Source organism: Meles meles, chromosome 11 (genome assembly GCF_922984935.1).
Source record: "Meles meles chromosome 11, mMelMel3.1 paternal haplotype, whole genome shotgun sequence".
Lineage (NCBI taxonomy): Eukaryota > Metazoa > Chordata > Mammalia > Carnivora > Mustelidae > Meles > Meles meles.
Genome location: NC_060076.1, coordinates 6,705,155 through 6,727,748, shown reverse-complemented (window position 1 = coordinate 6,727,748; position 22,594 = coordinate 6,705,155). Strand labels below are relative to the sequence as shown.

The 22,594-nt window shown below is 53.4% G+C and overlaps 2 protein-coding genes across 11 annotated transcripts in view; one reads left to right on the top strand and one right to left on the bottom strand.

Moving 5' to 3' along the window:
* The window catches only part of KYAT1 (kynurenine aminotransferase 1), a 35,193-nt gene extending 23,985 nt beyond the window's left edge, over window positions 1-11,208 (bottom strand). Inside the window, exon 1 of one of the 7 annotated variants that reach the window (XM_046021741.1) lies at window positions 11,121-11,208. Coding sequence is in view for 2 of the 7 variants with exons in the window: in XM_046021740.1 (XP_045877696.1) it covers window positions 10,830-11,013 (184 nt within the window). In the remaining 5 variants the exon portion in view is untranslated. The other 6 variants (XM_046021744.1, XM_046021740.1, XM_046021742.1 and 3 more) reach the window with 6 other exon arrangements.
* The window catches only part of LRRC8A (leucine rich repeat containing 8 VRAC subunit A), a 29,718-nt gene continuing 15,962 nt past the window's right edge, over window positions 8,839-22,594 (top strand). For 2 of the 4 annotated variants that reach the window (XR_006820671.1, XM_046021737.1), the window contains exons 1-2: window positions 11,347-11,473; window positions 14,663-14,769. The gene's annotated coding sequence lies outside the window, so the exon portion shown is untranslated. Of the gene's footprint in view, window positions 9,170-11,346; window positions 11,474-14,662; window positions 14,770-22,594 lie in introns of those variants that run through there. The other 2 variants (XM_046021738.1, XM_046021739.1) reach the window with 2 other exon arrangements.

Genomic DNA, 22,594 nt, shown 5'->3' with positions numbered 1-22,594 from the left:
GTATGAACCTCAATATACAAACAGTTCCTATAAATCAACAACAAAAAACTAACATCTCCAAAGGGGGGAAAAAAAAGTGGGCAAGATATAAATTCACAAATAAAGAAAAGAGTTGATAAACTTGAAAAGATGCTGAGCCTTACTCATAATTAACAAAATTCAAATTAAAATGAAACACTATTCTCTTCTCTCAAGGTGGTAGAGGATAAGAAGACTGAGACTCACCAAATTGATACTACCATACACTATGAGGTTATAATCCATGATCTGGGAAACACCAAGTTAGAATGTTCGCTGGTGTTACCTTTTGGAGGGCAACTTCACAATAACAATATACATTACTCTTTTACTTTAGAAAGACTTCCTCTCTAGAAATTTATCTTACAGGGATATTCACACATATACACAAAGAGATCTGGATGATCAATGCAGTATTGTGTGTGAGACAGAAAAACCTGGAGACAATTCAGTGTCCATCAGGTGGGGGCTGGTTTAATATATTCTGAGTTATCCATACAATGAGAAATGGTGCAGCCACTAAATGGAGTAGGATTAAGTTTACCCTTAGTGTTCTAACATGGAAAGCATATATAGGTTACGTGAAAAAGGCAGGTTGATATCAAAGATTACTACAAAGCTTCAGCAAGCAAAACAGTGTGGTATTGGCAGAGACACACAGACCACTTTTGAACAGAGAGCTCAGAAATAAACCCAAATATATGGTCAACCAATTTTTTAAAGTCTTTTTTTAAAAAAAGATTTTATTTATTTATTTGACAGAGAGGTAGAAGGAGAGCACAAGCAGGCAGAGCGGCAGGCAGAAGGAGAGGGAGAAGCAGGCTCTCCACTGAGCAGAGTCTGACGTGGAGTTTGATCCCGGAACCCTGAGATCTGAGCCAAAGGCAGTCACTTAACTGACTGAGCCACCTAGGTGCCCCCATATGTCTTTTCTTTAAAAGCAATTTCCAGGGGGCGCCTGGGTGGCTCAGTGGGTTAAAGCCTCTGCTTTCGGCTCAGGTCATGATCCCAGGGTCCTGGGATCCAGCCCCGCATCGGGCTCTCTGCCCAGCAGGGAGCCTGCTTTCCTTCCTCTCTGTCTACTTGTAATCTCTGTCTTCAAATAAATAAATAAAATCTTTAAAAAAAAAAAAAAAGCAATTTCCAGGGGCACCTGGGTGGCTCAGTGGGTTGGGCCTCTGCCTTGGGCTCAGGTCATGATCTCAGGGTCCTGGGATGGAGCCCCGCATTGGGCTCTCTGCTCAGCAGGGAGCCTGCTTCCCCCTCTCTCTGCCTACCTCTCTCCTACTTGTGATCTCTCTCTCTGTGTGTCAAATAAATAAATAAAATCTTTAAAAAAATAAAATAAAATAAAAAAGTAATCTCTACACCTGGCATGTGGTTTGAACTCATGACCCTGAGATAAGAGTCCCAAGCTCCACTGACCAGAGCCAGCCAGGTGTCCCCGGTCTATCGATTTTGACAAGGGTGCCAAAATAATTCAATGGCGGAAGAAACAGTCTTTTCAACAAATGTGCTAGGACAGCTGGGTGGCCACAATCGAAAGAATGGAGTTGGGGGGTGCCCGGGTGGCTCATTCTGTTAAGTGCCTGCCTTTGGCTTGGGTCATGATCCCAGGGTCCTGGGATGGGGCCCCACATCAGGTTTCCTGCGCAGCGGGGAGTCTGCTCCTCCCTCTGCCTCTGCCTGCCACTCCCCCTGCTTGTGCTCTCTCTCTGTCAAATAAATAAATAAAATTTTTTTTTAAAAAAGCTGTTAATTATTAAAAAAAAAAGAATGGAGTCAGACCTCTATCTCACTAAATCCACAAAAACTGACTCGAAATAATCAATGACCTTGATCACATTCTTGCTAATGTCCTTTGTGTTTTTTAAATTTAATTTAATTAATTCATTTATTTTTAAATTAACATATAATGTATTATTAACCCCAGGGGTACAGGTCTGAGAATCACCAGGTTTACACACTTCACAGCACTCACCATAGCACATACCCTCCCCAATGTCCATAACCCCACCACCCTCTCCCTACCCCCCTCCGCACGGGCAACCCTCATTGCTAACGTCCTCTGATGTACAAATTTTAATTTTTATGAGGTCCAAACATAGAATGACCTTACAACCCGGCAACTTCACTCCTAGGTATATACCGAAAAGAAATGAAAATGCACGTGCACACGGAAACTCGTGCACGGATGTTCATAGCACCGTCACTCATAATTGTCAAGAGGTGGAAATAATCGTGTCCATCAATGGGTGAATAAGTAAATTGTGGTATATCCATACCATGGAATATTACCCAGCCATTAAAAGGAACAAGGGACCTATCAATCCATGCTACAACTTGGCTGCACTTTGGAAACATTACACTGAGGGACAGAAGCCAGACATAGTCACATAGTATGCGGTTCCGGAATAGGCAAATCCTTACAGTCAGAAGGTCAGTTACCAGGAGAAATTAGAAACATTCAGAATTAAAGTGTTTTCTTTTCTTTATAAAAATATGTCAGTGGAGGGGCGCCTGGGTGGCTCAGTCGTTAAGCATCTGCCTTCAGCTCAGGTCGTGATTGCAGGGTCCTGGGATGGAGCCCCGCATCAGGCTCCCTGCTGGGGTCGGGGGGAAGCCGCTTCTTCCTCTCCCACTCCCCCTGCCTGTGTTCCCTATCTTGCTGTGTCTCTCTCTGTTAAATAAATAAACAAAATCTTAAAAAAAAAAAATTAGTGGAAGGGGGCGTCTGGGTGGCTCAGTCTGTTAAGTGTCTGACTCTTGATTTCAGCTCAGGTCATGATCTCAGGGTTGTGGGGCTGGCTCCGCGCTCGGCAGGCCGTCTGCTTCAGATTCTTTGTCCTTGCCCCCTGCTCGCATATACATGGGTAACTTTACTCACTCTCGGATGAATAATAAATCTCCAGAATTATATATACATCAATGGGGTGTCTGGCTGGTTCAGTCGGTACAGCATGTGACTCTTGATCTTGGGGTCATGAGTTTGAGCCTCATATTGGGCATGGAGCGTACTTAAAAAAAAAAAAAAGTATCAAGGAAGATCTTTTGGGTAGAGAGCCAAAGTAAATGCAGAGGCTTTAACCCACTGAGCCACCCAGGTGTCCCCCGTATTCATTTTAGCATTATTCACAATAGCCAAGATACAGAAACATCCTACACGTTCCTCAGTGGATGGATGGATAAAGAAATGTGGTCTGCGTAGTGTACAGTGGAAAGGTATTCAGCCTTAAAAAGGAAGGAAAGCCTGCCATTTGCTACAACATGAACGAACCTGGAGTGTGTGATGCTCTGTGAAATCAACCAAGGACAAATACTGTGTGGTGTCATAAATTTATAAGTGGGATCTAAAAAAAAAAAAAAAGTTGAACTCCTAGAAATAGTAGACTGGCAGCTGCTGGGGCCATGGGGCGAGGGGAAGGAGAGGTTGATAAGAAGGTACACACTTTTTTTTTTTTTAAGATTTTATTTATTTATTTGACAGACAGAGATCATAAGTAGGCAGAGAGGCAGGCAGAGAGAGGAAGGGAAGCAGGCTCCCTGCTGAGCAGAGAGCCTGATGTGGGGCTCGACCCCAGGACCCTGGGATCATGACCTGAGCCGAAGGCAGAGGCTTTAACCCACTGAGCCACCCAGGCGCCCCAGGTACAAACTTTTTTAATAAGATGAAGACATGGGCACCTGGGTGGCTCAGTGGGTTAAAAGCCTCTGCCTTTGGCTCAGGTCATGATCCCAGGGTCCTGGGATCGAGGCCCGCATCGGGCTCTCTGCTCAGGCTCTCTCTCTGCCTGCTTCTCTGCCTACTTGTGATCTCTGTCAAATAAATAAATAAACTCTTAAAAAAAATAAGATGAAGACGTTCTGCAGACCTGGCATAGAGATGGTGACTCTAGCTGATAATACTGTATAGTAGAATTTAAATTTGCTAGGAGAGTAGTTCTTAAACGTTCGCTCTCTCGCTCTCTCACACACACAGAAGGTAGCTCTGTAAGGTGATGGCTTTGTTAATGAACTTGACAATGGGAGTCACTTCACAATGTCTACATATATCAAATCACCTTATGCACTTTATTTTTTTTTAAGGGAGGGGGAGAGAGGTGGGAGAGGCAGAGGGAGAGAGAATCTTAAGCAGCCTCCAGGCCCAGGGCAGCGCCTGACTCGGGCTTGATCTCACGACCCTGAGATCATGAGCTGAGCCGAAACCAAGAGTTCGATGCTTCACCGACTGAGCCCCCCAGGGACCCCATGTATGACAATTTTACCTGTCAATTATATCTCACTAAATCTGGGGGGAAATTATCCAGAGCAGTGCGAACATTGCTTGCTTTCTAGTCCCCTAACTTGGGATAGGGAACAGCATCTTTTCTCAGCCTAGATGAGTTTACTTGCTTCTTTCTGAGTTGACATCAACTTCAAACATTTCCTCCCTTGTATTTTCACTGTTGTGAACTATATCCGGGCGTTCCTTTGATATGACCTCTTTGCCTGGCATCCCTTCCTCTGGGACTTCGTCATCCTTTTGGTTACAACCACGTGCATCATGTACGATGGTCAACCTGCCTTCACTAAGTTTCTCTACTTGCTGCAGTTTCTGGAACAGCAAAGGGCTGTGCTGTCAACATCCCTCCAGCCAGTGCTTTCTTTCATCATTCCACTTAGGTTCAATGCACATTTTTTTTTTTTTTTTAGATTTATTTATTTGACAGAGAGAAAGACAGCGAGAGGGGGAACACAAGCAGGGGGAGTGGGAGAGGGGAGCCCGATGCAGGTCTCAATCCCACGTCCCCGGGATCATGACCTGAGTCGAAGGCAGACGCGCAACGACTGGGTCACCCAGGCGCCCCTCAACGCCCATTTCCCGCTGTCTCATCGCTCTGCATTTCTCTGCAGCACTTTCATCCTGGTTGGCCAATTCCCTCTTCTGATGACCCACTTGGGTAGCCTGTCCCGCGGGTTCACCACTGGGAGGCAGGAGGCAGGAGGCAGGAGGCAGCGCAACTACGGAGCTTGGGTGGGTGTGTGTGGGCGAGCTGCAGAGCATGCCAGGGGCCAGTCCCTGACAGGCTTTGAAAGAAGTGACGTGATTAGTCCAAGTGCATCTGCGATCACCACAGCGATCCGCCGGCTAAAGAGGAGCAAAGTTCGAACTCTGGACCATGCCTCGTAGTTAATGGGACATCGCAACGGAAGTTGGAACAGTGTGGCTGAGGGACCAGTGTTATTTAACCCAACCTTCGTGCCTGAAACTCATTCTGTTGTGCAAAGCAAGGGCCACTTGGTTATGTACAAGGCTGTCTCCAAGGACACGGTTAAATTATTAATAGTGGTTTTCTCTGGGATGGGGTTAGGGTCTTACACACTTCAATACTTTCCAAAAAATTTTTATATATTTATCTGACACAGAGAGAGAGATAGTAAGAGAGGGAGCACAAGCAGGGGGAGTGGGAGAGGAAGGTGGCTTCCCGCAGAGCAGGGAGCCTGATGCAGGGCTCGATCCCAGGACGCTGGGATCATGACCTGAGCCAAAGGCAGACGCTTTACAACTGAGCCACCCAGGTGCCCCTCAACACGTTGTTTTGTTTTTTTTTTCAGGCTGTGAGGCTCTGGTATCAGACAGACCTTGGACTGAAGCCACTTAATAGTTGTGTGACTTTTGGCAAATCATTAAAGTTTTTTAAAGACTTTATTTTACTTATTTGAGAGCGCAAGAAAAGAGAGCATGAGAGGGGCGAGGGGAGGGGCAGAGAGGGAGGAGGCAGACTCCCTGCTGAGCAAGGAGCCTGCTGCGAGGGCGCGATCCCAGGACCCCCGGATCATGACCCGAGCTGAAGGCAGATGCTCAACTGACTGAGCCACCCGGGTGCGCGAAATTATTAAAGTTTTCTGAGAACCATGTCTGAATCGGAATGATAATAGCACCTGCCTCATACAGCTGTGGTGAGACGTCAATGAGAGGCCACGTGAAAATCACTTAGCGTGGCGCCCCGCGGAGAGTCAGTGTTCCACAAATATCATCACTGTTACTGTTCTCCCTCCAATATTCGTTGGAGCAAAGTACCACAGTGCGGGCAGCAAGGGGCTCCATCTCATGACCCTGAGATCATGACCTGAGCCGAAATCAAGAGTTAACCAACTGAGCCATGCAGGTGCCCCTTTTCCTTTTTTTAAAGATTTTATTTATTTATTTGACAGAGAGAGAGCACAAGCAGGGGGAGTAGCAGAAGAAGAGGGAGAAGCAGGCTCCCTGATCAGCGGGGAACCTGATGTGGGGCTCGATCCCAGGACATTGAGATCATGACGCGAGATGAAGGCAGCTGCACCCCCTAACCCTTTCCTCATTTTTTTAAAAGAATTTATTTATTTATTTGACAGTGAGAGAGAGATCACAAGTAGGCAGAGAGGCAGGCAGAGAGAGAAGGGGAAGCAGGCTCCCCGTTGAGCAGAGAGCCCAATGCGGGGCTCGATCCCAGCACCTTGAGACCATGACCTGAGCCGAAGGCAGAGGCTTAACCCACTGAGCCACCCAGGCGCCCCTCCTTTCCTTATTTTTTAAGTAGGCTCCACGCCCAATATTGGGCTTGAACTCATCACCCTAAGATCAAGAGTTGGACGTTCTACCAGCTGAGCCAGCCAGGAACCCCTTGCTTGCTTTTGGATAGACATCTGTGCCCCTGCCTGGCAAACCCCTAACCCCCAGTCCTATCTCCCTAGCAGGGCCCAGTCCCAGCTCTGCCTCCTCTCTGCCTGTGTGTCCACCTGGGCCTTCCTCTGAACTCAGAGGGCGCCCACTATACATCTGATGTCCGTGCTAAATTCCCTAATCTTCAAAACAACCTCTTAGGGAGGCATTATCATCCCTACTTTGCTCGGAGAACAAAGCCCACTGAGCTGAAAGCCCGAGCTGTGATTCGAAACCTGGTTTGCTGTTTTCAGTCGTCCAAAGGCTTTCCCCAGACACCCTCTTTCAGGGGGTGGATGCTGCCGTCTCCATTAGCTCCCCTGCCTACACACCAGCAGCCCTCGGGGAGCTGGAGCCTTGCCCCTTCCGGCCCACGTGCCGGCTATGCCGCCTGGCCCCGAGCCCCCTAAGCCAATTCCATGCAATATGGAGATCTCATTTTCGTGTTTCGCAAAAGGGGCACACCTGGTATTTGGGGTGAGTCAGTCCTCCACGGGGCAGATCTCTCCGGTGTCTGGAAGGATGTTTAGCATCCCCTGGGCTCAAAATGGGAGGTGCCCCAGTTACTGAGAAGACACAAACCACAAGTGCTCTGGAGATGGGGCCCAGGGAGGGGCAGCTTGTTACATGAACAATCTCAGAAAATGAAAGCCTGGACGTGGATAGAATGGTCCCAAGCTCCACTCTGAACCAGCTACGGGGCCTTGGTCACGCCACACCGCAAGCTCTCTAGGCTCGGCTTTCTTGTCTGTCCAAAGCGATAACAATAAAGCAGCCTTTCACAGAAAGCGCTCAGCACAGGTCCTGGCCCGTGGGAACCTATCCAGAAGAAGCTGGTAACATGGGGTGCCTGGGCAGCTCAACTGAGCGGCTGCCTTCAGCTCAGGCTACGATCCCAGGCTCCTGGGATCAGCCCCGGTCTCTGCTCATCCGGGAGTCTGCTTCTCCCTCTCCCTCCACCCTCCCCTGTGTTTATGCTTGTTCTCTCTCTCAAATAAATAAATACTCTAAAAAGAAAAAAAAGCTGTTAAGATTTAAACTTATACAGAAAAGTTTCTTGCCAGATAACGAATCCTGATTTTTCTTTTCTTTCTCTTCTCTTTTTCCCTTGCTTTCTTTTCTCAGTCTAAAACCAGAGTTCCTATAAGCCAAAGATTTTGTGAAAACCTGCTGACTTTGGGCACCTGGGTAGCTCAGTGGGTTAAGCCTCTGCCTTCAGCCTGGTCATGATGATCCCAGGTCCTGGGATTGAGCCGGGCATCATCGGGCTCTCTGCTCAGCGGGGAGCCTGCTTCCCTCCCCTCAACCCTTGCCTGCCTCTCTGCCTACTTGTGATCTGTCAAATAAATAAATGGAATGTAAAAAAAAAAAAACAAAACCAAATCTGTTGAGTTGATGGTTCTGCCCCAAGGGAGGTGACAACTTGTCTGGAGGGATCTTGTAAGCACAGTGACTTTACACCTACTTTGCCTTTGACTTTGGAATCAAAGGCAAAGGCAAAGCAGAGAGAAATGACTTCTGGAGCCCAGACTGCAGGTTTCCGGGCTGCTGCGGGGAGAGGGTGGTGAGTGGAGACCCTGAGTGAGACACGCAGTAGGTAGCCCCCTCTTTATTCCTCCCGGCACAGGATTGAGAACCAAAATTGAGATCTCGCGCTAAGGCAGTTTTACACATGGGGAAAAAACCAGATCTACATTTACATACTTAATGCCTGGCAAGAACATTAAATAGAGTCACATCAGTTTTACAGAAACTAAGGCTCAGAGTAGGGAAATGACTTACCCAAAGTCAAAGTCCTGGAAAAGCACCGAAGGACCTTGGCCGCAATTCCAAAGCTTATACCATGATCTGGGAATGAGGAAGTAGGATGAGCATTTGCCTGTATTTTTTCAGGGAGCTGACGGTGCAGTCTGGGAGTGGAATGTGGCCCCACCGTGTGTTGGCACAGGACTGGCAGTGATTTCTCTTCCACTGTAGCTGGAGCGACTTTGACCTGCCGGCTACAGAACTGGGGCGGGGAGGGGCCGTGTCCAACTGGATGTCCCAGGGCACTGGCAACCTGAGAACCCGAGTGACCGAGTGACTGTAAACAGCCCGAAAGACAGGAACTTCCAGTACTAACACCTGGATTTGCAAGGGCAGAGTTCCTGCTTTAGCCAGCTGGTTGCCAATCAGGAGGGGGGAGGCATTTAGGGGTGGGGGTGTCCAGGTGAAAGGTGGGCGTGTCTGTAGCGATGCTCTTCCTTGTTATCAACTCTCCTGTGTTCCTTTGTCGCCCCCACCTGGATTCTAAAATCGGGAAGTCCTACTCTGGCATACACAGAGAAGTTAAGCGTGGATGGAGGGTGGAAAGAAAGCCACAGGTGTTGGCATGGGAAGGCATTCTCCAGGAGGAGAGACGGATTCATGCGGATGTTTGACTGAATATTTCTAACCTGCGTGGTCTCTGATCATGTCAGTTACCTTCAGGTATGAGCACACCTCTGCTTGGATCTCCAGCCTCATCATTCCTCCTTCCAGGTATCCTACACGTTTTTCAGACACGGATTAAAAGTTACTTATTTAGAGGGGCGCCTGGATTGGCTCAGTTGGTTGGGCATCTGCCTTTGGCTCAGGTCATGATCCTGGAGTCCCGCATCCGGCTCCTTGCTCAGCGGGGAGTCCCTTCTCCCTCTGCATCTGCCCGCATCCGGCTCCTTGCTCAGCGGGGAGTCCCTTCTCCCTCTGCATCTGCCCCCCCCAACTTGTGTTCTCTCTCTCTCTGTCTCTTTCTCAAATAAATACATTCTTTCTTTTTTTCTTTTTTAGTTACCTACTTTGAGAAGCCCTCTCTGACTCCACCCAGGCTGAGTCAAATGTTCCTGGCATTGTGCTCCGGAGGCCTGAGCTGCTCAGCCCACCATAGGGCTCCTCACAGATGCTAAGTGCTGGGTTGTCTGTCGCCCTCACCAGACTTCAGAAACAGGAGCTGTGTGTCTGTCCTGTTCTCCACCAGATCCTCAGCCTCAGGCAGCTCAACTAGGACTGGAGGTCTCCCCAAAGCATTAGTGCGGACGATCCCTGGAGGCTGGGGGGGGGGGTACCCAGAAGCCCAGCAATCTCTCTCAGTTAGTGGGGGAGTTCCCCCTTTGGGCAATTCTCTTAACTTCTCTGTGCTTTCCTTACCGATCTGTAAAATGGGGCTCATCTGCACGTAAAGCCCGAGGTAGGACAGGTGGGGCACCGGTGGCATTGCGGTCGCACTGGTTAGTTGTAAAGGTGGGGACAGGGAGGCTCAGGGAGGGATGTGCCACGTTCACAGTCTCCAGGCAGCAAAGGGGGCAGGCCTTGATTTCTAGTCTGTGCTCTGGCCTCCAATGTCCCTCTGTTCATTCTACACTTGCCACTGTCTCCAGTCTGTTGGACCTGTTCAGTCAGTAAACAGCCAATAAACAGTTACTTGGATAGAGCTGTCTGCCAGACCCCACGCTGACTGTCATGTGGTTGATAACAAAAAAAGATTCTCAGTGGGAAGTGGGATAAGGAGATCCCAGCCATTAGCCTAAAACCCTCAGGGGCTCGAATTCTAGTTTCTCCGCTTCCAGGTGGGGAGGTATTAAGTCCCTAATCTCGCAACCATATTCCCGCCTCTAACAACGGGGGAAAATCAGACCTTCCAGCAGGAGGGCTGAACGCCGGCACTGGCTCAAGGCTTGATGGATGTGAGCCCTTATATCTTCATCATCTTATTTAAAAAATAAATTCTCCCCCCTTGCCCGGGTACCCAGGACTCCAGTTCCCCTGCCCAAGGCTACCACAGTTAACCCTTTCTTGTGCATCTTACCAGACGGCTGGTGCGCACCCCCCAGACACGCACACTCACACACACGTTCTTTCCCACAAACTGTAGCGCCGATCAACGCAGGTCTTTTTGCCCCTTCCTTTTTCATCTAAGGTATCTTGGAAGTCGTTCCATGTTAGTGCATATGGAACATTTTTCGTTTTAATGGCTGCACAGCATTCCATGGTATGGATTATTTCCTAACGTGGCGGGCGTTACTATTGTCAGTGTGGGAACCGCGAGGACTCCGGCCCCACGGAGCGGTGTCCCGGTGCCAGCCCCGGCTCTGCCCATAAATGGCCAAGCTACCTTGGGCTACTTCCTTCCCATAAACATCACCGCGGGGGATGCGGGAGGTGGGCGCAGAGAGGACAGCCTGGCGGGTCCCGGCGTCCGAGTGCGGGTCAGCGTCAAGCTCGCGCAATTTATCCCCAGGGGCGGTTCCTGGCTGGGTTAAGATTTCGGCGCCGCCACTCCGCCGTACCAGCAGCATCAAACGCAGCGAGTATTCTGGCACAAACGAGCTCGGAACCGGTTACCAGGTCCTTCGGCCTCGGCACCCGGCCTCGGGGCAGCAAAGCGCAGGCACCGGCTACTCACCCCCGCCTCGGCGGCTTCACCGCTTCGTCCCCCAGCGCGCCCCGAAGGTTACAGGTGTCCATGTGCCTTTAAGGGGGCCGAACCCGATCTCCGCTACTTCCGCCCCAAACAAACATGGCGCTACCTGGGAGCCCAGGGTGTGTAGGCGCGAAGAGAGTTCCCATCAAAAAGATGGCGACGCCCTAGCCGCCGCGCTCGCGCCTGTGCTGACGTCACTTCCGGGGCGGAGGAGGCTGAGTGGTGCAGTGAGGGACAAACAAAAGGAGGCGCCGGAGGGGCGCAGCGGCCGGCAGCGGGACAGAGCGGCGAGGGTGCGGGGCTGCCTGCTGGGCGGCCGGACCGGGCGGGACCAGGTGAGTGGGTGGGGCGGGGAAAGGGGCACGAGCTGTCACTTGTCGAAACCCACTCCTACACGCCCCCGGCCAGCTGCCGGGCTCTGGGCGCTTCGGACAGCTCGGGCTCTGCCCGCCGCGGCTGGCTCCCTGGGGGCCTCCCGCGGCAGCTCAGTTCGGCCTACCTCCTGGCTCCCCCGGTACTCCGGTCTCCGGGGCCCCACCCTCTTCCCGGCGCCGCGGCGCGCGAGCCCCCTCCCAGGCACCCCAGTGCCTCCCTGCGCTCTACATACCGGGAGTTTCCGCCTGGGCTCCCCCAGGTCCCCTTGTCATCCCTTGGGTTCCCCCAGATCCTAACCCCTACACGCACATGCTCCCCACTTCGTAGAGGTTCCACCTTGAAACCTCTCCTTGGCAGCTTTTTTTTTTTTTTTTTTTTCGTTTTTAAAGGTTCCCTCTGTTCTCTTTTCCTGGGCTCCTGGCCCCTTCCACTTCCCTTGGACCCCTCCCTCCTCTTGATCTGGCGGGAACCGTGCCCTGACTTGGGGCAGGATCCCTAGCTAAGATCTTGGGGCTTGTCCGTACTTGGGGTTCCCGGGGGGACCGGTTCAGGGTCTGAGGCCCTGCCCATGTCCTGTGCCCGAGAGCCGGATCTGATGAGGTCCGGACTGGAGATCCAGCAAAGTTGGTTCCCAGGCTGAAGGAGTGTAGCCAGGGTGTTTGGGGTTCACGATGATTCTGCTTCTTTTGTTGACTGCTTTTTCCCCTTGGCCTGGACTGGAGTGAACCAAGACTGGGCTGGTGCTCCGCTGATGCAACTATGGACTGCCTTTTTTGGGAGGGAGGAGAGATGGTTGGGGGGTGTCCGACACTCTTCTGATTAGGACTTGACTGGAAGGGTGGGGCTGAACACGCTCCCCTGATGCTTCTTCCCCAGCTCTGTCCCGGGAAGCCTTTGGAGGATGAGGTGTGAGGATGAGGAGAGAGAGAGAGCTTGTGAGGGAGGGAAAGGGAATTTGGGCCTAAATTGTGGAGGAGGGATTTGTGGAGCTGAAAGGTTCCCATGGGCCTCACCCATCTTTTCCATTAGGAGTTTCTTTAACCTTTTTGAGCAGACAGACCAGCAGACAGACAGACTGTGGGCAGGAGGAGAAAGAGGAGGAGGTGGTCTGTTGCTGGTGATATTTCCTGCAGAGCGGATGGGGGAGTGGGAGTTCGTTCAGAGGGCTGGGCAGTGCCCGTGGCTCAGTCACACTGGCATTGCCTTCATGAAGGTCAAGTCTTCCTCTGGCTTCTGAGGGGAGGCAAGGACAGATGACTTGTGCTGGAGGACTGGAGAGATGCTGGGGCATGAATGGCGGGCCTCTGCCTTCCTGTCTTCCCAGTCTTAGAGGTGCTTTGGGGTCTGGTCGAATGCTTCTCTGCCTTCCAGGATGCAGAGCAGGGGCCAAGAAATGTTTGTGACTCCCCTGCCCCCCAACTCAATGCTGTGTTTTTGTACTCCATTCTGCGGGCACACCCACTAGGAAGCAGTTCCCTCTGCAAACTTTGAGTGGCCTCTCTGGACAGAGGGGACTCCTGAGGATTGCCCCATTGGGTCAGAACTTGGGGAAGTGGCTGGGCCTTGGGTTGCCGCCTGGCTTGGGCTGGACCTCACGTGCAGGAGCTGGAGGGAAGAGATCACCCGGGTTCCTGACTCCCTCTCCTGAGAGTGGAGGTGATTCCAGATTTTCACACGGGGACACTGAGACACAGGTTGATGGTCTAAGACCTCATGAGGAGTCAGGTGGGATGGGTGTAGGGTCCTAAAGCCCAGCGTACCCTCTCTCCATCCTTGGTCCTTCAGTTGTTCACTCATTCATTCATCCATTTAGCCATTCTTTAGTAAGTACCTGGCCCGGACCAAGAATGATGCTAGAGAACGCAGTTCCTGGCCTCCTGAGCTGTGGTCTGGGAGGAGAGGCAGGCAGGAAAGCATTGACACAGTGGCCAGCATAATAATAGAAAGATTACAGAGGAAGGAGGCATTAGCTCTGGGTGAATATGTTGGCGGTGGTCAGCGTGTATTTCCCGGAAGAGGGAGGCCTGGAAGAATCGGTGACCGGAAGTCCCAAGGCCTGAGTTCTGGTTCAGGCTGTGCCATGGGCAGGTGACTGGGCTGTCCAGCCTTAGCGGGGACCCCATCCTTGAGGAGCACGGGGTGGGGATAGAGTCTGGCTTAGAGGCCTCTGTGCCTTTACAACTCTGGGTACCTTTGTGCTGGTTGCCGTCACCCTGTATGGGTTTGCCGGGTAAATGACCTATCTCGCCTCCAGGCTGAGGACTGTCTTCTGCTTCTTTCCTCCCAGCACGATGCCTGGCATGGAGTGGGTGCGTGAAGTGCTCACTGGTACACATGGTTAAAAGGCTCCACAGTCCCTCCCAGAGCCATTCAGGTCCCTCTGTCCGCCCGTGCACTCCCCACCTGCACTCTCTCCTTCCTCTCAACTCCTCCTTATCCTTCAGCCTTTCCTGGTGGCTGAACCACCATCCCGACTCCTAGCGGTTTAGACACTCCCCGCTGCCCAGCCCCTACTGTGGTCTGATCATAACTTCCGTCCTCGCCCTGTTGACTTGTCCTTTGCAGTGTTGTGAGTGGTTCCGAGCAGAGTGCCCGGGGTATAGTAGGTGCTCACTAAATGCTCCCTGACCTATAGGTGCCGGCTGGAATTTGTGTTTGAGTGGAACTCGTGTGTCTGGGCTGAGGCTGTATCTTCGCCCGAACTCAGCTCGCCTCCCCCTGTGGCTCCTGTCTCGCCGCCTTTCTCCTCCGGTCCGAGATCTACTCAGACTGAACCACTCAGCGCTGTCTAGATGTCATGTTCTCTCTCTTCCGGACAAACGTGTGCTTCTGCCTGGGCTGTTCTTTCTCCAGCCTCTGCTCTTCCTCCAGACTCAGTTCGGGCAACACCTTGTCCAGGGAGGGCCCCCCCCCACCCCACCGGTCTTGGTCTAAGGCTTCCTCCACGTTCTCCTAGCTGCCAGGTGCCCCCAGCAGAGTCCTGGGCTCCCCAAAGCCAACCGTAACTGTTGACTGGGCATCTCCCAGTAGCCTGTCTCGTTCCCTCTTGTCACCCCGGGAGCCCAGCCGTGGGCCTGGCACCAAGCAAGCGCTCAGAGAGCGTTGACAGCACAGCAGGGAAGGCTGACGGAAGCTCTTACTTCTCGTAGGGAGGCTGCTTCCATGGAGCGAGAGGAATGCCAAGACCCTGCCCAGACAGACGTGGGCCAGCCTCAGCACCGGCAGCCAGCACGCAGATAGCAGAGTCGTCCACGGGGTAAGGATGGGGCCCCTCTCCCTCCAGGCCAGCCCCGAGTCAGGTGCCTTCCCCAGCTTAGGGGGCAAAGGGCGCTCTCTCCATCTCTGCGGTCCTTTGCTCTTCTTACCGTAGACCCCGGGCATCCAGGGCAAAGGCGGCAGGAGACAGCACGCTTCTTCCTTCTCCCCAATCAGCGGCTGGCGGGGGGAAGACGCGGCTGCTGGACTTCAGATGCCCGCGTTAGCTCTCGTTGTGAACCTCTGTTCTCTTCTTTCTCGGCGCAGACCGTGTGAGTCTGGGCTGTTAACCAGACCGTCTTGGGACCACGTCTCCCGAGGTGTGTTCCGTGGAATGCGAGTTTCGGCGGTCACGGTGGTTTGATAACCCTGGGAAACAGGTTGTCCCCGTTGCGGGACTTCTTAGCCTTGACTGTGCGGAGCAAGCTTGACCTCCTCAGAGAGGGATCCGGCACGCTGTGTGTCCCCACACTTATTTGATCACTTGGACCCCTTTGGGGACCAGGGTTCCTGGGCCTGCCCTTTGGAAACCAGTTCCCAAAGGCAGGAGAGTGCCCTGGTTAAAGACCCAGACTTCGTGGTCAGACGTGGGTTTGAATCCTCTCTGTCACGTGTTCAGTGAGGGACGGGGTCCAGTCACCCTGCCTCTCTGAGCCTCGGTTTCCTGAGCTGTAAAGAGGCCATAATTTTAGCACCTTACCTTCCCGTAGGGTATTTTCAAGATTAAGTGTGTTGATAGAGGGAAGGCACTTAGCAGAGTATGTCCCGGGACTGTTCCGTAAGCTGAGCGGCATTGGGTGGCCCATTTTATAATTTATAAAACCACCGTTATTGATGATTTTCTCTGGCCATTTGAGGACGTGCAGGCAGTGGCCTTTGTCCCCTGTTTGCAGTTGTGGAAACTGAGGTTCGGGGGGGTGGGGGGAAGCCGCTTGCCCAAGAGTTCAGGAAGGAAGGAGGGATGTGGGGCTGGAGCCAGATCCCAGAATCCCAGGTCAGGGTCCTTTGCTGAGCGCCCGAGGCCTCCCTGCGGCCACCTGTCCCCTCGGCTTTTGGTTAAGGAAGACCTGGCCCTCCCCAGCGTAGATTTTAAGAGAAATAAGAATCTTTTTTTGGGGGAGTGGGGTGGGTAATTACTAACATAGTTGCGCGTTCGCTGTTACGTTTTTATAGTGTTTTGATTTTGATGTCATGGAAAGTGAAAGTCTCCCGTGATCCCCATCTCCGAGATACGGACGGGGAGGAGTGCGCTCTCCACAGCTACTATTACTGTTTGCGCATCTTTCCCACGCAGGCAGGCGTCGGTAGGGCTGTCGCTTCGCAGTTTGCCACCATTTCATTCCCCCCCCCGCCACCCCCCCACCCCCGCCAGGCCCTCTTTCCCCGGCAGGGGTGGATCTGCGTGTGAGTCCCGTCGGCGCGGCCCTGTTGCTCCCCCCTTCGCCACCCTGGGGTTCAGAGCTGTGTGCAAGGGCATTTACAGCAGCAGCACGGGGCGGGGGGGTTAGGAAACGCCTGGTGTGTGATTTTGTTGACTCTCCTGTTTATTGGGACAAGGTCAGCAAACCCCAGCCCTGCCCTGCTGGAGTTTCCTGTTGGTTTTGAGGCACTCTGCCTCCTGGAGAGGAGAGGGGAGGCCTGAACCGAGGTCTCTCTGGCCAGGGATGAGCAGGAAGCAGCAGGTCCTACTTATCTGAGATCAGAATTCCTCCTCCGTGCCAGGGACAGCGTGGAGGCAACGGCATGGGCAGGCCTGGGAGGTTTCAGTCTCTGCTGTCCGCCTGGGGCAGTGGCCAGGTTGGGGGTTGGGAGGGACACACACGGGTTGCCGTGTTGTCTGAGTGTGGCCCGGACTCATTTACCCCGGCAGTGCCCTGGGGAAGTCTTGGTCCCTTCAGAGTGCTCTTTTCAGGTTTTGGATTTTTGGGTTTTTTTTCTTTAAAGATTTTATTTATTTGACAGAGAGAGAGAGAGAGAGTGAGAGAGGGAACGTGAGCAGGGGGAGTGGAAGAGGGAGAAGTGGGCTCCCTGCGGGGCTCGATCCCAGGACCCTGAGATCATGACCTGAGCCGAAGGCATACGCTCAACTACTGAGCTCCCAGGCACCCCTTAAGATTTCATTTTTAAGTAATCCCTACACCCAGCATGGGTCTCAGACTCACAACCCCAAGATCAGGCGTCACACCACCAACTGAGCCAGCCAGGTGCACCCCTCTCCGTTCAGGTTGGATTTTTTTTTTTTTTAATTTATTCATTGAGAGAGACAGTGAGAGCATGAGCAGGAGGAGGGAGAGGCTGAGGGAGAGGGAGAAGCTGATTCCTCGATGAGCAGGGAGCCTGACATGGGGCTCCATCCCAGGACCCCGGGATCATGACCTGAGCTGAAGGCAGAGGCTTCACTGACTGAGCCACCCAGGTGCTCCTCCTTTTGGGTTGTAACCTGGAGGGTGGGCAGGTGAGGAGAGGGCTGCCCTGTGACCTGGGTCTGAAGACACTCTGTAGGGGCAGGAGGGGTTTCAGGTCTGGCCGCCTGCTTTGTGGTCTGGCAGGGTCCGTCCCTGGTATGGGCTCGTCAGGCTCACTGGCCTTTCTTCCTCACCTGTGTTTCTTCCTGTTCTTTCCCTGCAGTCTCTTTTTCTTCTCGTTGGAGACAATTCTGACCCCAGGAGTTGGCCCCTCCGCCTTCTCCCTCCTCCTAGTCACAGGGCCTTCATGCCCCCGGTCGTCCTCGGAGGCCGAGGTCTGAGCTCCGGATGGGCAGTGCGCCGGGTCGCCGCATACACATAGCAGTCCTCCCCTGTGATGTGGTTCCACCATTTTTGCAGGTTCAAGGCCAAGGCTGAGAGGGACGAAGGCTCTTGCATGGGTGGCAAAGCTGGGACTTGAACCCGGATGTCTGCCTTGGCAGCCTGGACTCTTTGCACCCTCCCTTCCTTTTTTCTTCTCCAGGTTCTCGGGCTCCGGGGCACTTCCGAGCTGCCCAGGGGCTTGCTTTCAGTGCTGGGTTCCCTGGGACTGCCCCCCGCCCCAGCAAACACCTGCAGAGTCTGACCTGGGGAGGGGCTGGGGGGCAGGAACCTGCATTTTGAGGACACCGCCAGGCGGGCGTGAGGCTGGCGGGCTGCAGACGCCGAGCAGGGTGACGGGTTCAGCCCTGGTCCCGGCCTCCGATGGGCCCTTGGTGTAGAAGCAGGAGCAAGCTCCCCTCAGGACCGGGGTTTCTAGTGACTCCCTAGTATGTGCAGGGGGTTCGCCATCCCTCTTCAAGGATGTGTGGGACTGAGGTTTCTAGAATGGCTTTGACTCCCAGCCACAAACATCCCCTGCTGTCTTTCCCAGTGCGTTCCTACTGCATCTCGGAGCAAGTTCTATGTTTAACTGTCTCTTGAGGGCCGAAAACCTCAAAATTAAATGGACTGCTGCCGTACAGCCTGCCGGGAGCGACGTTCCTCCGGAGGGAAAGTGGCTCTAGAATTCCCAGACACCCTCAGAGGCGCCGGGGCCAAACTCACGCCCACTGACAGGGTCGGCTGTTGACAGGTGTGCTGAGCGGGGGCTGGGCACACGGGGTCCTGCCCATCACCCCTCTCTCCGGCTCCCTGCGTCTCGATCTCTGGGGGGCAGCCCCCCTGCAGCCCGGAGAGCCGGGCCACAGACAGCTTAGGCTGGCCTCGGTCCCGGTCCCCTGGGGTCTCACAGATGAGTCTGCAGCCTCCCGTGGGTGCTCCAGCCCGCCATTCCATCGCCGGTCCTGGCACGCGGTGCTGGTGCTCGTAGCCGACTGAGGCCCCTCTGTCCCCATGGGCCCAGACCTGGCAGAGTGGGGCTTCCTTCTAGAGTTTCCTTCGAGCTATCCCTGCTTCATCAGAGGCATCTGCGTGTGTTCTGCTGTGGTTCCCTGCAGACTGCTTGGTTCCTTGTGCCCCTCAGGAAAAGGGGGTCTTGTTCTAGGAAGCATTTCTGGGGTTCTGGGTGCTCAGGGAGGGCTTGGAAGGTCTGCTTGCCTTTGAGGCAGATTGGCGTCATGGAAAGTCAGCCCCGTGGGGCTCTGTCCCACCACCTTCTGGCTCTGTGGCCTTGGGCGGGTCATTTAACCTCTCCTCCGTAAAGGCACCGGCGACACCTGGCAGGACAGTGACGGCAGCTAACACCGCAGTCTTAAATATGCGGCAGGCGCTGGGCCAGAGCTTTCCACGGACTCTGTCCTTCAGGCCTCGCTATAAAGTCATGAACCATTTTACAGATGAGGAAGCCAGAGCCCTGGGAGGGAAAGCTGGTGACTTTCCCAAGGTTACCCACAAGTGCAGTGACGGGGAGCTGAGGCCAGGACGCAGTGGACACAACGTCGTCCGTCTCAGTAGCTGGGGGCTCCCTGCGAGGGGGCAGCTTGGGCCTCCAGCCTGGCCTGCTGCTCCGTGGGCTTGGCTTGGGAGCCCCCAGTGGGTGTCCCTCACTGGTTACCCTTCACCCCGAAAGGTAGGCCATAGCCTGGCAAGATCGCAGGAGGACAGACCTGTTTGGGAAGCCCAGCCCAAATGTGAGAGCAGTTTGGAAACGAAACTTGTGCCTTCCACCTCCTGCCCTGATTGTGTCCCCTCTTCCTTTCCCGGGAAGTGAGGGTGTGCCTTTCTCTGCGGGCTGAGCGCCAAGCCAGGCAGTGCCCCCAGCCCGTGGCTGACTCACCCCCAGTGGGTGTGGGGGCCTAGAGGGCAGTGCCCCGCTCGTGAGTGGGTGGGGGCTGTGCGCAGCTGATGACGAGGTGAGACCTTTCCTCCCACTCCTGGCTCTGCGACCAGAGGAGGCCCAGGGGGCTGACCGAGGAGGAGATTCACAGGCCCGGAGCCCTTCCGGGACAGGGCTGCTGACCCACTGTCTTCCTCAGGCCTCTGGGGAATGGCCCTTCCGCCTTCCCTGGAAGCGCGGCAGTGGGACAGACCGCCTTCCCAAGTGTGGAACGAGGAGGGGCGCCAGCCTCCTGCCTCCCCTCTTGCCTGGGAAGCTTGCCCAGCATCTCTGTTTGGTCTTGAACAAAAGGCTCTCTGTGCCCTGTTTCCCTGCAGCCCAGCCCGCTGGCCCTGGCTCGAGTGTGAAAGCCGAAGGCCTGCAGGCTGGCACAGGGGCTAGGGCATGCTTGGGTGGTCGGCCTCTGGGCTGGAGTGGGCTGCGGGGCGTTTCTCTCTCTTCCCCGTCTGGAAGAAGCGTTCAAGGGAAATCAAGAATATCGAGGGATCCCTAAGGGGTGGTCTGAAAGCAAATCACCAACCCTCAACCTCCATCCTTTCCTGGGGCCCTGAGCCTGGCAGGGGCTCCAGAAGTTCAAGGCTTTTGAGTGTAGCCTGTGTGATGGGGCAGGTCCTGGAGGGCTCCTGTGCCTGTCCTTGTGGCTCAGCCCCGACCTGGATGTCTTCCCTCACTGCTCCAGGAGGGCTTTCTGCGATGGCCGGTGAGCTGTGACCAGAGCGCACCTTCCTCTGGGACAGGCAGGATACATTATGTCATTGAAGTAGTCACAGTAAGTCCCTGAGGTCGGTTCAGCAATATTCCCATTTTGCAGTTGAGGACACTGAGGCTCAGAGCAAAGGTCGTTTGTTCCCAGGGTCTGAGCTTACCCAGCCTGGGCTCTCCTTTCATACAGGGAGGACTGCGCCCTGTGGAGTATCCGTCACCTGGGTGGGGCAGGCTGGGCGGGCTCACCTTCTCCTAACACGGTGGATGGCAGGTACTTGTAAACCTTTACAATCTCTGAAACCACACAGTGAGGAAGGTCTCTTTTCCCCAGATACTTTTGAGCTCCTCAAAGCTCCAGTTTTAAATGATAGAAGTGTGCATGGTATAGACAGCCCTCTCCTGTCTTATCCACCCGCGGACTTAACGATATACAATTCTATGTATAGCTTTCCAGATTTTTCTATGCATACAGCCATAAGTTACTGATAGAATTTTTTTTTGAAGAAGAATGAGATCATGCTTCTCGTTTCCTAACTTCACTAAATTGCGGTCAGATGCACGTAACTGGAAGATTACCGTCCTCACCATTTTTGTGTCCCTTCAGCAGCATTAACACTGTCCCGTCCAGGGGCAGCCACCGCGGATCTCCAGAATTTGTGTTATCTTGCAAACCGGAAACGCCCTACCAGTAAACACTCGCTCCGCACCCTCCCCTCCCCCAGCCGCTGGCGCGCACCCTTCTACTTTCTGTGTTTATGAATTTGCCTGCTTACCTCGTATGAGTGGATTCCTGCAATATTTGTCCTTTGCGACTGGCTTCTTTCATGGAATCTATGTTTTCCTCTACTGGATAGCATTGCTCTCTCTCTCTCTCTTTTTTTTTTTTTTGTAATATCCCTTTGGACATATTTTGGGTCCCTGTATCCAGAGAGATGAGACAGGGAGCACTATTCTTATTTTAAAGCTGTGAAAACAGAGCCTGGGGCTAGTAATTGGTCCTGGGGTCATGGAAGGATTTCAGAGGAGAGCTGGCTTTGAACCTGTGTCTTCCGCAGCTCCAAAGCTCATGCTCTTTGCACTCCCTGAGAACTGCTTGCCATCAAGGGAAAGGTAGGGACTCCCCCGGTTGCTTCTCTGACCTCCCCCCTACCTCCCCAGGGGCAGGGATCCTCCGACCTCACCAGAGGAATCCAGCCCAGCTTCTCCCCACCTGTGCTGGAAGCTCTGTGGAAGGGTCTGGCTGCCTCCTCCCGATTTGGGCAGCTCCTTAGGGGCAGGGCAGCACCAGGCAGGGGTGGGACCGCCTTCTGCTGGGTCAGGATCATCACAGACCACAGGTGCTGCAGCTCTGGTCAGCAGCAGGCTAGTTGGAAGGAGGAGCTGAATTTGCCGCCCTGGCCATGAATGGGTCCAGACCTGCCGCCTCCCGCTGAGCCTGGCAGGTGCGAGGACCAGAGAGGAGACCTGCCAGGAGGGGTAGAAACGGGTGATTATTTTGGTAAATTTTGTATGAAGTAGGCTAAGTACACAGAAAAGGTTGAAACCAGAGCAAATACCATATCCAGGACTCAGCTTTGTCAGACCTTCATGATTTTCACGAATTGCTTCAGATATAGTCTCTCTCTTTCTCAAAATATTTGGGACACAAGTGAAGCATCTTCCCCAATCCCTTTCTCTTCCCTCTCTGGATGAAATTATTATCTTTTTTTTGGTAAAGATTTTATTTATTTATTGGACAGAGAGAGAGAGAGAGAACACAAGCAGGGGAAGTGGGAGAGGGAGAATCAGGCTTCCCTCCGAGCAGGGAGCCGATGTGGGGCTCAATCCCAGGACCCCGAGATCTTTTTTTTTTTTTTTAACGATTTTATTTATTTATTTGACAGACAGAGATCACAAGTAGGCAGAGAGGCAGGCACAGGGAGAGGGGGAAGCAGGCTCCCTCCTGAGCAGAGAGCCCGATGCGGGGCTCGATCCCAGGACCCTGAGATCATGACCTGAGCTGAAGGCAGAGGCTTAACCCACTGAGCCACCCAGGCGCCCCCCAGGACCCCGAGATCTTGACCTGAGTCCAAGGCAGACACCTAACGACCGCGCCACCCAGGTGCCCCTGAAATCATTATCTTGATCTGGGCGCTCTCTGTGCATGCTTCTGTAGCTGTACTAGGGTATATACGGTATAGAAACTCTTGCTTAACCCGTAAGGAATTAATCTGTAGCGTGTTTTTTGGCTCAGGTTTGTTTTTGAGGTCTGTTCTTGTTGGTACATGCAGGTATAGATTATTAATTCATTGCTTTAGCATTCCAGCGTATGAGGGTGATGATTTATCCTTTTCCTGTTGATGGATGGGTGGCTGCTGATTTGCGGCTGTTAGGAACAA